The 12,291-nt window shown below is 35.1% G+C and overlaps 6 protein-coding genes across 6 annotated transcripts; 4 read left to right on the top strand and 2 right to left on the bottom strand.

Moving 5' to 3' along the window:
* Positions 1-4: 4 nt before the first annotated feature.
* Positions 5-622, top strand: ELE39_000822 (PITH domain-containing 1; the record flags this gene model as incomplete). Its single annotated transcript, XM_067343862.1, has 1 exon — positions 5-622. The coding sequence occupies one exon, from the start codon at positions 5-7 to the stop codon at positions 620-622; it is 618 nt and encodes a 205-aa protein (XP_067202581.1).
* A 300-nt stretch (positions 623-922) lies between these two features.
* ELE39_000821 (uncharacterized protein) lies at positions 923-1,981 on the top strand (the record flags this gene model as incomplete). Its single annotated transcript, XM_067343861.1, has 1 exon — positions 923-1,981. One exon carries the CDS (start codon positions 923-925, stop codon positions 1,979-1,981), a length of 1,059 nt encoding a protein of 352 aa, XP_067202580.1.
* A 763-nt stretch (positions 1,982-2,744) lies between these two features.
* On the bottom strand, positions 2,745-4,319 carry ELE39_000820 (uncharacterized protein; the record flags this gene model as incomplete). Its single annotated transcript, XM_067343860.1, has 1 exon — positions 2,745-4,319. The coding sequence occupies one exon, from the start codon at positions 4,317-4,319 to the stop codon at positions 2,745-2,747; it is 1,575 nt and encodes a 524-aa protein (XP_067202579.1).
* A 463-nt stretch (positions 4,320-4,782) lies between these two features.
* ELE39_000819 (cytoplasmic dynein 1 light intermediate chain 1-like) lies at positions 4,783-6,900 on the top strand (the record flags this gene model as incomplete). The annotated part of the gene is made up of 1 exon (XM_067343859.1): positions 4,783-6,900. The coding sequence occupies one exon, from the start codon at positions 4,783-4,785 to the stop codon at positions 6,898-6,900; it is 2,118 nt and encodes a 705-aa protein (XP_067202578.1).
* A 351-nt stretch (positions 6,901-7,251) lies between these two features.
* On the bottom strand, positions 7,252-8,358 carry ELE39_000818 (TAF7-like RNA polymerase II TAF7L; the record flags this gene model as incomplete). Its single annotated transcript, XM_067343858.1, has 1 exon — positions 7,252-8,358. One exon carries the CDS (start codon positions 8,356-8,358, stop codon positions 7,252-7,254), a length of 1,107 nt encoding a protein of 368 aa, XP_067202577.1.
* Positions 8,359-9,390: 1,032 nt separating this feature from the next.
* Positions 9,391-12,204, top strand: ELE39_000817 (secreted of the alpha beta hydrolase superfamily; the record flags this gene model as incomplete). Its single annotated transcript, XM_067343857.1, has 1 exon — positions 9,391-12,204. One exon carries the CDS (start codon positions 9,391-9,393, stop codon positions 12,202-12,204), a length of 2,814 nt encoding a protein of 937 aa, XP_067202576.1.
* Between the last annotated feature and the right edge of the window lie 87 nt (positions 12,205-12,291).

Here is a 12,291-nt window from a genome sequence, read left to right as displayed (position 1 = left end):
AAAAATGCCGCGAGAGCATGGGGGTGCAGGGTGTACTTGTCAGCATGAGGCTGTAATAACAAGTGGGAAGGATTTACTTTCCGAAATTGAACTAGATAAAGTGATGGCATTAAATGAGCTAAATGTGGGCTCCTGTAGAGGTATTTTTAGGCCGTATGAAGAGAGGTTACGCGAAGATAAGGTATGTAGGTCTCAAGATGACGATCCGGAGTTGATCATTTTTGTGAAGTTTTCTTCTCCTTGTACAATACATTCGATTAATATTATAGGAGGAGAGAATGGTAGGTCTCCGAATAAAGTTAATCTCTATATAAATGATGAAACTTTAGACTTTTCTAGTATTTCTGACAAGGAGCCTGTTCAGAGCTTAGATTTAATTGAGGATTACTGTGGTACAGTCGACTACACTCTAAAAGTATCAAGATTCAAGAATGTAAACCTTTTGGTCATGCATTTTCCAAGCTCATTCATGAATGATCAGAGTTGGATTTATTATATTAGGATTATAGGAGAGAGTTCAGGCTATCAGAGAAAAGCAGTGCAGGCGGTGTACGAGTCGAAACCAAATATTTCTGACCATAAATCTAATATTGACTCGCTAAATCATTTTAGCCTTATGTGATTAATTATCATTACAATATTCCAACTCCAAACCACGAATCTATTCGTATTTGAAAAACACACAAAATATTCATTTTCCTTCCAAACAACCTATAATCACGTCTAACTCAACTATAAAAATCATTGAAAACCACGGGGGGGAAATTTAATTTTTACATCGCCCGATATCTTTATTCAATATTTCTTTATTTTCATCATTCAATTTCTATGGGTATATACGGTAACGTGATGCTTGCCGCGCAAATGCGCACATTATCCTTGGTAATCTTGGTAATCAATTTAAACAGAAAAATAATTTAAGATGAAGGTTAGATTAATTCTGGCTTTCAAATTATTTCTTGAAATTCTATGGCTAGCCTTGGCATCCAATTTAAATACAGACCTTCAAAAGCTGGATGCTAGAAATTTGTGGATATCCGACCCAGAGCTAGAACAAACTTACAACTTTTTCACTAAAACGCTCTCAAATTCTGAGAAGGAGAATCTAATAAAACTGAATTCTTCGTCAGAATATGCAAGAAGTACCATTCCCAAGGGGGCAGGGTACGACTTTACTGTGCAAATGGCAATTTACACTCTTTCTGAAAGCTTATATATAAGCCCAGAACTCTTCAAAGTGAATATTACTCCTGATTCAATTAGTACAAAAAAAGACATATTTGAAATTGCGAATTGCTTGCACTCAACATCACGCTCGACTCTGAAGGTCTTGAAGTTGATTAGGCAAAGATGTTTCTACCATAATGAAAACTCACAGTTACATATATTTCCCAAACAGGTTGCAAGAAAGCTTGAGTTATATTGTAATGAGTTCAAGAAAATTGAAGTAAGGTATGCAAGGCTATCGGATTTCATTTATTTGTTAAAAATGATTCTCAAGAAATCTAAAATTCACAACTCTAATCTATTCAAGCTTTCAAAACTAGTCTGGAATATTATTAAAAGTTCATCATTTAAAAATATAAAGTTTTCCAAAGATTTGTCAGCTCCAATATCCTCACCAAAACCGGATATCAAACTTAGTAAGAAGGAAGCTGCAACAATTTCTAAAATTTCAGTCTTATTGAGACACATTGATAACACCTTATTGGAGAAAGTAAGGATTCTTCCATTTTGGATATTTAAAGCATCCGATGAATATTCAGCTATTTTAATTGAAACTGAGTCGATTACTGAAAGAATTTGGCCACCAATGAAGGAGCGCGTTGCATTAGACTTAAAGAAACTTAAGAAATGTACTTATTTGAAGAAGGCTTCCTGCTGTTCACGTAGATCTTCGAAAGTTAAACTCTCAAAGAATGAGAAGTTTATTCAAAATGTTCAAGCTGTCGCTAAACAAATCCGCTCTAGTATTGAGTGAGTAAGAAGACTACAATCAGGTATAGCTTTGAATGCTCTATTTATTTTACTAAAATCATAACTCCTTAACAAATAAGCGGCAGAGCACTGTAAATAAAGTTCCAAAGGGAATTATAATGCGATATTGTATTATTTAGACTTGGCGCCAATTTGTTTCTTGTGGTATGCATGCACCAGTGCATATATATGTTTAAATTAATATGAGATTTGTCAAATTAGGAAAATTCAATTCCAAGCTTGCAATTCTCAATTTCACCGTATAGAACATGCACATACAGTGCCGTCCGCGAAATGTTTCAAGACTATTTAGCTAAAGCTCACAATTACTAACTTCTGTTTAATTTCCAGATCGTTTTTTTTGTCATTTACTTATTTTTTGTTTCTTTGTTTTATCCCCGTCCAACTCCGTTCTTCTTTCTGTCTGCTTTTCTACTCTGGTCTACCTGGCATGCGAAAAAATTATTTGCGAAGGGTTCCCGCCTAACATTCAAAAATTACGTAGCAAAATAAACATTTGGCAAAGATTGGTCTGTAAGTAGTTACAGCTACACTTAATCTTTTTATAGATTGTTTTGAAAATTTATTCAAAATTTGAGAATTAATTCAGAAGGATGAAAAGGCAGTAAAAAATGAAAGATAATGAAAGGCACTGGTAGAAAAAAGAAAAGTTAATTAATATCAAAATATAATAAGTGTAAATTAAACATGAGTATGCAAACAACCCAAAAACGTACAAGAGCTAAAATAATCAAAGTAAATATACTCTAATCTTTGTCAGCAATATTATTCATAAACTTGGTGATTCTAGATGCATTAATTTTCATTCTTTTCGCTCTCTCTATAAACAATGGACTGCTTTTTTTAGTAACAACAGGTCTAGTAACAGGAATTAAGGATTTTTTTACGTTCATATCTGCAAACATCCAGTTCATTAGTAAGTGCTCTGCATCTTCTGAAGCTTTTTTTGAAATCTTATTTCTACGAAGGAGTTTAATTACAACCAGGGAAATTGCATCCGTAATGGACTGAATACGACAAATCTCTGATATGAGTATTACAAGATCTTCATGTGGAGGTAGAGGAACAGTTTCGGAATCTGAATCTATTGGTGGAAATAACTTAAACAAGTCTCTACGTATTTCTTCTGTATATATTCTCATAGTACCGATAATTCTCTGCACTGAATTAGTACTTTTCCCCAGAGGGGAAAATGCTTTATTTGAACGCCAGATTGATGTTCCAATCTGCAGAACGAAGGCAAGATTGGACTCTAATCTATTTCGTTCATTATCCAGAATTTCCCTAAGCTCATCTTTGGTAACTTCATGGTCTTTTTCTGGCTCTATTAAATAACACTCCATAGGCTCTTCAAGAGCTGTCTTGAGAAAAACCAGTCTATTAGGATATTTGTAGAAATCTCTATTAGCTTTACCATTGTCTTTGGAGACTATTATAGATACGTCTGATGCTTCGTTATTTGGCTCTTGGCCTTCTCCGGCAATCAAGTCAGTCTGATGGTCTTCAATATTTGAAAAATCACTAGAAGTGCTTCCACTTACTGTAGATTGCTGATCAAAATGGATATTAAATTCTTTAAAAATTGAGTGGTATGCTGTCTCTTTATCAGTAATCAACTGAGGAAGAGCCTTTTGACACCACCAAATACCTATAGAATTAATTAGTTCACCTTTTGACATATTTCCACTCCGAATTTGAATGTCTATAGCTCTTTTAGCACTATCATAATTACGAGTGTCTGATTGAACTGCATTTCCTATCTGCTTAACTGGCAAATGCAACTTCTTGAGCTTTTGATCAATCTGGTTCTCGACCTCTCTTTCACAAATTGTCCAATCACATCCGTAGAATGTTATTAGATTTTTCGGAGGCGGCAGACTTACAGAAGGCCAATATGGAAGAGAATTCCTATGTTTATTTAGCCATCCTCCAACCTTTTTTAAAGCATCCACTCCACAAGAAGAAGATACAATTGAGTTAAAATCTAATAATTTGCTTAATTCCTCAGTACAATATTCTGTATTTGGTAGTAATGAATTAATTACAGTTTTGTGACACTTCTCTTTCTTTTTAGAATGTTCTTCCGGATCCACAGACACGAAAGTTTGATCGGAGTCTTTCTCTTCAATATCTCCACTAGACAATATGACGACTTGAGAACCCTTTGCCGAATCATCATCTAATCCACCTTTTTTAGATTCTTCCCCGGCTAAGTCGTCCTTTCCCAGAGGTTCCATACAACCTTCAGCAGCCTCCGAAGTAGAAAGAAACACTACAAAAAGCATTATAATTACAAATCTGGCAATATCTCCAGTTTTCATGTTGACATATTAGTCCAAACAAAACATTCACTCTGCTGCTTTAAGTATATTTAACCAGATTTTCAAGCTAAACCCTTGCAAACACTGAAATAAATTACATAAAAATGTGCTCAATTCCGTAATAATCTATATATAAACAAATTACTCCTCCAATATTTAAATTTTACAAGCAAAAACTACAAATAATATATATTCAATATTATCCAATCTTTACTCACGTGTAAATATTATTTTACCTTAAGGTACCAATCATTATGCGTATATAAAAAATCCCGGAATTTCCCGCCAAAACGAAAGCCATTACAAGATTATCCAAATGTGTATAGGCTGCGAGAACAAAAAAAAAATTGTGCATAAGGAACACAAAATAGAAAGGAGAAAGAAAAAAGTTGCAAGGCAGAAAAAAATAGCAAAAGGAGAAGGACGGAGAAGAGTCACAAATCGAGAGTCACTTTGATAGGATATGAGGAAGCAAAGCAGCACTTTACCATTACCTAGAGGGTCAAGAGGGGATTCGTTCTCAATGCCCCATTCGGCTTCCTCTACATTCTCGAAGTTTGGTTCAAAATATATTGGAGGTGGAGTGGGAAAGCAGGAAGGACAGGGATTATGGCAGGATATCTTGCGCAGCTTCATGAATGGTTTACAAGGAAAAAATGCAGAGAATTTGCATGGCACATTGTTTGTATTAGGTAGGGCTAATGGCGGTAAATCTGAGCTGATTTCAGAGCTCAAGAAGATTTCTGAGAAGGGAAGAGAGAAAGATACAAAGAATGTGTTGGTGCAATCTGATGTAGATAAAAGCCCATATATTGGATTAGACTTTTGTAGTATGAAGATTAGCCGGAAATTTTTCCAATCAGAACAGGATGATTCCATCGAGGATTCAGACCAGGATGAGCTGGATAAGGATCCAAGCACTATTGAAAAGAATGCGACATTGGATGTATGGAGTGTGGACCACTGTGGGATGTCGGATGAGCTGGTAAAGAGACTTGTGGATGTATTTAACAGCCAAAATAGTTGTCTATTAGGAAACAGCACTACAGAGAATTCGAGTTTGAATGTATCATCAGTAGATATTGGCTTAGCAACAACTGGTGTGATCGGAGGAAGTAGCTTGGAAGAGGATTCTAGGGATAATGCAATTTCCATTCAATCTCCAAACATCATGTTTCTAATAGTTTTAGACTCTTCTTTGCCTTGGACTTTAAATGATGATTTGGTAACATGGATTCAGCAAATTCAGGAGTGCTGGTCCAAGTCGTTAGAACTTACAAATCTTTCTCCAGACCTACAAAGGATTATGATTCAAGAAGTGAATCATTACTTTGAGATTAGAGTAGAGGAAGCAGGGATAGAAGCCGAGCAAGACTCTGGATCTGGACCTGGAGCAAAAGCAGTACAAGATACTGCGTATTCTCAAGGAGAAGAAACTGTACAGCATACTCCAAAGCTCGGTGATACTGAAGCAGCTTCATTTGTTGCTACCTCCAACCAGTATCCTAGAGTAAACTTGGGAATCCCAATTGGAGTTGTCCTGTCCAAGTCCGACATTGGACAGAGATTCTCTGTTCCAACTGATGGTGCAACCGGCCAACCATTTATCCCCTTTGCTCTGAGCTTCCTAATGAATGTAGGAGATTCCTACGGAATCAGCTTTTTTATCACAAGCATCCAGACTTCTGGAGATATTCATCAGGCCTTTGGAGTAGACCTTCTCCTAAGTTATATTCTTCACCGACTCTTTGACACGCCTTTTACTGATGAGGATGGGAAAGTTTTAAAGACAGTCAACGACGTGGTTAACAGAAATAACACAATTCTATGTGTCCTACCGAGAACTCCTCTTCATCGCCTCTGCCTAACTCCTACTCCCAATGTTAAGTCTGAGATCTACGAGGAGTTGGTTCAAAAGTCTAAATTTAGCTCAGGAGTATTCAATTCTGGTGATACTTCAGAGTTAGTTCATGGTCTCTCCACAGCCTTTGATAAGAAGATTCCATCACTCAATGAATTTCTGGAACAAATTAGACCCCAAATTCCACTCATCGAGGCCGTCTCACCAGGAGCCGCTCCTGTGCTTCTTTCGCCTACAGCTACTTCAAACTCTGAGGAATCCAAGTCTATCAGTGGTGACTCTGCCTCAATCAAAGGTACAGCAGGAGGAGCTTCATCTTCAGCAGGGTCTTTATCCGGCTCCTCCCAGAGACTCAAACCCTCAAAATCAAGCTTGAATTCCAATAACCCAAGCTCTGCTGGAGATCCTTCTCTTAAAGGTTTCTTCCAAAGCCTCATCCAGAGAGGTGAGAAAAAAGGCTCTCTTTCACATCGCTCCAACCTCAAACCCACTGCTTCTATGAACCTTCGCAAAGAATTTGGCTCCAGAATGGAATCAAAACTCTCCTCTGAAGTAAAACTCGATGATAAGATTCCGGATAGTGAAATAGTCGGCACAAATTCCTTAGAAACTGAAAAGGCGGGAAGTATTCCGAATGACGAAGAAAATATCGAAAAGCCTATAGAGGAAAGTGCGGCTGCTAACAGTGAGGTGAATAGCAACGATAAGCAGACAGAATAGAGGGAAACAGGAAAGGAGGGAGAGAGGAGAAAAGAATGAAATAATGTATTGTAAGACCTAGGACCAGGACTAGAACTCGGTTAATTAACGCTGCTGCTACAATTTGCCCCAACTCAATCGGTGTTCCTAATTACAAAATTGTGCATTCAATATAACTAACCTTATATATATTTATATTTATATCAATAATTTGCTTTAACATGTGCATGCAAATAAATCCTGTTAACTACGTTTTTGCATGTGCTTGGCGCCAAATGGCAAATAATTAATTTTAAATTTTCGACTTGTTTTTGTTTTTGTGGCTTTAAATTTGAAAGTTTGAAGTTTAGATGAGTTCATTTGAAGGTAAACTTAATCGTCACTAGAGGAGTCGTGTGAGTCCCAGTCTTCGTTGAGGCTGAAGTCGTTAGAAACGATTAGTTTGTTACTCGATGTATGTTCTCTGTTTGTCATCTTGCATGAATTTTCCTCAGATATCCTAGAGTTGCTAGGTTCCATTTCAGAGATATTGTTTGGATTATTTTCATCATCTGAGCTTTCGCGGAAAATCACGTCACTGATATCACTTTGAATATCTTCAAAGTCTAAAGTATTTTGCTTTGCACCTTTCTTCTGAGAATCTTCTCTTTTAAATCTGGAAATCATGCCTCTTAAGTCGTCATCTTTTCCTATAATCCCCATACAGGTTGCTTTCTTTTTTTTATCAAAAACGGATGCAATGGGAAAAGGAGAATTCTTCTGTTCATGCTTAAATAAATGGATCTGTTCATCCATTTCTTTAGTGGAAACAACATCAATAGTTACCATGTCTTGACTTGGCATTGAAACTCTATCAAGCAGCTCCTGTTCAGCCTCAATAACCTCACCAATATCAAATAATTCAGTATTCCTGTATTTTCTGGATCTCACTCCCCTGCTTGCTGGGAGGAGGCCAGCTGGCCATTCCCACTGAAGTGATTCTTTCAAATACTTAATGAAAGAAACAAAAGTTTGGTCTGAGTACATCACATTAGACTTCATAGGGCCCTTATATATAGAAGAAGTGTTCAGCCCTTGTGAAGTAATAAACCATTTTGGCAAAGAATTTGCATCGTAAATGTAAAGCATTTGGCTCAAATTATTTGATTTAAACATGCTCTCACAATCCAAGCTCTTATACACCTCTATATTACATGGAAGATCCACCAAAACCCCCACATAATCTTGTCCAAGTAAATGTATATCAAAAATACGAAAGTCCTCGAAAGGCGTTGGCTGAATTCCAAATGGAAACTTTTCCCCTCTACTTAATAAGCCATTAACTTCCTTCGAAACCGCATCCGGTATCTTAACTACACATACTAATTCAGGAAGAGCTGAATATATTGAACTCGACAAATCCACCGAGGAAAATACTCCTCTCCTTAAATACCTCTGTGGAACGAATTGTAGTTGCCTTTCAACCTTTGAAATTCCCATATCTCTCTCTATCCTATCTTCTTACCACTAATTCTCTTCCCTTGCAAGGTATTACCAATCCTCTTCTTATTCCTTCTAATTCATTCCTTACTTTACCTTTCTTTAAATTATTAGTCTTTTAATTTGACTTTTTTTAGCCCTGACTTCCCGCCAAAACTTTTAATTAAAAAAAAAGCAAGGAAAATTTTATTCCCAAATTCTCACATTAATAAAAAAAATATAACTCTTTTTTCCTCACACACAAATGCACCAACTAAGAACTAACCAGTAGGTCAAAAAAGAAGAGTAGCTAAAAAGATTTTTACACTATACCTATGTTTACTATTGTATGTACATGTCAAACTAAACTGCCTATATCCTCATGATAATAAAGTGAAATAGTCAATTTCCATGACTATACAACAAATTCCGGAGAGTAATCTAACAACATAAAAAGTAGAAGATCTCTGGAGATCAAAAGAAAAAAAATCTTCAGAAATCTATACTCGAATCAATACCTGTAATCTCCTCTTAATCATTCCTCCTCAATAACTACTGACCCCTATCACCTACCACGTAACTACCTATCCACATTCTCCCTTTTCCCTTTTTTCTCATTCACAAAACTGTCCAAACTCATAACTCCTTATAAATCAGCCTGCTAGTTTTTAATTCAATTACAACCCAGTCATCTCACCACTTCTCATATTTTCTCGTCATATTTGAAACCCTATATACTTTTTAAAAAAAAAAATATTAAATAACGAAGTTTTGGCGCCAATAAGTTTAATATATAAATAATATGCAATAAATATATATATTTTAGTAGCCCTATATATTATATATATTAATTGAAAAAAGGGTATCGAATTATTAAAAAAGAACAATTGAAATAATTAAAAGCTAGGGTTTAAAAAACCGAAAATAATTAATACTTTTCAATCTAAGTCAGTAGTATTTAAAGCTTCAAATTATTTTATCTCCTTTTAGAGGTAATCAGATGTTTTCCGTCGCTTTTAGAGTGAGTTTGAATGTTTATTAAAATTAACTAAAATGGCTCAAGTATTAAAACATGCATTAAGTACTTTAAAGGCACCTTTGTTCTGTCAGTTATTAACAGCAAGGTTACTTATAACGTATATTCTATTTTGGTACTCAGTACCATTCTTAGTATTTGCGAATAATTATAACTTGGGGAAAACACAAAATAGCCAAGGAAGTGATATTTTAAATATTAATGATACAAGGGTCACAAACCATCCAACTGAAAAGAACGCTTATTTTAAACCAATAATATACCAAACCAATTTAATGAATTTGGGGTCGCATGGCTATGTGGATAATCAGATTAGCAAACAAGAAACTGACTTGAATCCCAGTAATGATAATTCAACTTATAAAGTTATCAACGGTCCTCCTTCTGAAACGTTATTTAATTTAAAGCCCAAATTCTCTGAAAAATTTGAGGATTCCTCACCATCCAAATGTTATATACTAACAGTGAGTGGAGGAGGAGCAAAAGGTTCATTTACTGCAGGACTTTTAAATGGGCTTGCTTTCATTTATAGATACCATGGAATTAAATTAAGATGGGATGTCACATCAGGAGTTTCAATTGGAACCTTAAATACAATCTGGAGCCAATTCTATCACATTGGTCAGACTAGTCATTTTTCTACAGAAGGAGCTTCAATATGGAAGAACTTCACACATAAAAATGTACATAATTGTAAGAGTACTTTATCTCGAAATGCACCATTGTTTATTTTCAGAGCTATTGCTGAAGGGAAAAAATTACCAAATTATTTATGCTCAACTTACCCTATGCTTATATTCATGAGACACCTTATACAAAATAGAAGGAGATTTAAAGGCCCTAAATGGAATGCTCTTGCATATCACTTTAAATCGGCTTTGTCTTATTATTTTAATGAAGAGGTACCGAGATCAATAATTCCTTCAGTAATTAGATCTAGCTCATCATTTCCTGTTATACTTGAACCAGCTGAAATTTCAGGTATTGGAGTATTTGGTGATGGAGCTATTTCAAAAACGATTGATATACAAAACGCCGTACATAGATGTTTACAGTCTGGTAAAGCTAAGACTGACAAGGATATTGTTGTTGATTTGATAACTACATCATATTCAGATAATGAATTTCATTCGATACTTGATCCACTTTATTCAAGAACCATGCTTGAATCTTTATCTTGGTTTTTCAATTACTATTCCTTTACGGAAACTTATCAGCAATATGAAATTGTACAAACTATTAGAAGGTATCCAAATATTCAATTTAGACACTTTCTTTCGTATTTAGATGATAAAGATTCCATTGTAAACAGAATGGGTCTTTTAGATTTTGTGAAAAGCTATTTAGTGGAATCACTAAATGATGGCTTGAAAAGTGGTTTTTACAATTCCACCATGTTTAAAGACTTTTGGAAGCCAGTTGAGAGAAACATTTCACCGCATACCGATTGGAAACCATATGGAGATAACCATGTAATTATTCCAAACGAGAATTTGAACACTTTAAATCCTGACTCTGATGTTTTTGTTGAATTTCCAATACTTAAAAATGAACCATATTCTTTGCCACCTATTTTCGAATTTATTTCTTCATCTGATAAAGCTTTAAATATTAATAATGCTTCCTCTTCTATAAACAATTTGCTTGACCGTGAAACTCAGGTATTCATGTTAGAACTCCATCAAAATATTCTCTCGATCAGGTTTTTAGAGAATGTTAGAGAGTTCATTAGACAAAGAGACGACGAATTACTTTATATTGACGAAGAAAGGAGTCATAAGGAGAGGAGGAATAAGTATTTAAGAAATAATGGCCATGTATATAGTAGAAAAATGAGACTTCAGGGCATTATTAATATTGGTAATGGAAATGGCCCATCTGAAAAGGAGGCCAGTAATGTCTTCTCAGATTCAATTAATTCAATACCGTTCTTCAAAGCTTCAAGAAATCAAATTATAAGTATCTCCAGTTCTTTTGATTACTCATCAGCTGTTCAAGTCCAATTTATCAATAGCCACTCCAAATTCAAATATAAGAAGCTCCTCAAAAAGGAAAAAGAGTATAGAAAACAACTCAATGCTTCTTTTAAATATTTTACGGAGAAGAAGAATGAGCTTGAAAAGCTGTATCTTGAATACGACACTTTAATGGAGCCTTTAAATAAGGTCTATACATTAATGTTAAAGCTTACAAAGAACTGTGGTAAAAATACTCGAAAAATTCCATTAATGTTTCCGTTCTTAGAAGGAGAAGAAACTAAAAATATAATTTGGGCTCCTTCCGAAGAGTATGATGCACTTACTGTAAAATTTAAAAAGAGTACTTTAAAACTTCTTTCTGAGTTATATCCTTCTATAAACTGGACTTTAAATCTTCCAGAGAGACTTGCTGAAAGACCTTCCAGGATAAGAAACTGGAACAAATATAAGAAAAGGTTCTTAAGCCACTTCCAGTCAAATGGGAGTCAGGAGGTTTCTTGCTGGGCAAAGCATCCTGATATTCTTAAAATTGTTTCAGAGATCAAAGATTTGACCAAAAACATATCTTCTATTAAAGTTAGACATCATGAACTGATTACAAGAATTACGAATAATCAGATTCTTATCGCCTTTACTGGAGTGGTTGCTAGGAACTATTCTGCAAATCTGGAGATGCTTTTTAGAAAGAACTTTGTCAGGAACTTGCGTGAGGTTGAGGAAATCTTCCATAAAACTTCCCATTTTAGCTGTGGCTCTGAACTCTCCAATAATTGTCTGAGCGGACTGAAATCCGATGAAGAACTCCAAACAATAAAGGATGAAGTTCTGAATAAAATTACGGATTGGGATTAATTCATTAGCTCTGCTAATTAATTTAAAATTTTTAAATATTCCAGTGGATTAGGTGTAAATAACAGTGATCAAAATTATGTTATTTTG

This window comes from Cryptosporidium sp. chipmunk genotype I (genome assembly GCF_004936735.1).
Source record: "Cryptosporidium sp. chipmunk genotype I strain 37763 chromosome Unknown contig_14, whole genome shotgun sequence".
In the NCBI taxonomy this organism is placed as follows: Eukaryota; Apicomplexa; class Conoidasida; order Eucoccidiorida; family Cryptosporidiidae; genus Cryptosporidium; species Cryptosporidium sp. chipmunk genotype I.
This window is presented reverse-complemented; position numbering and strand designations above follow the sequence as displayed.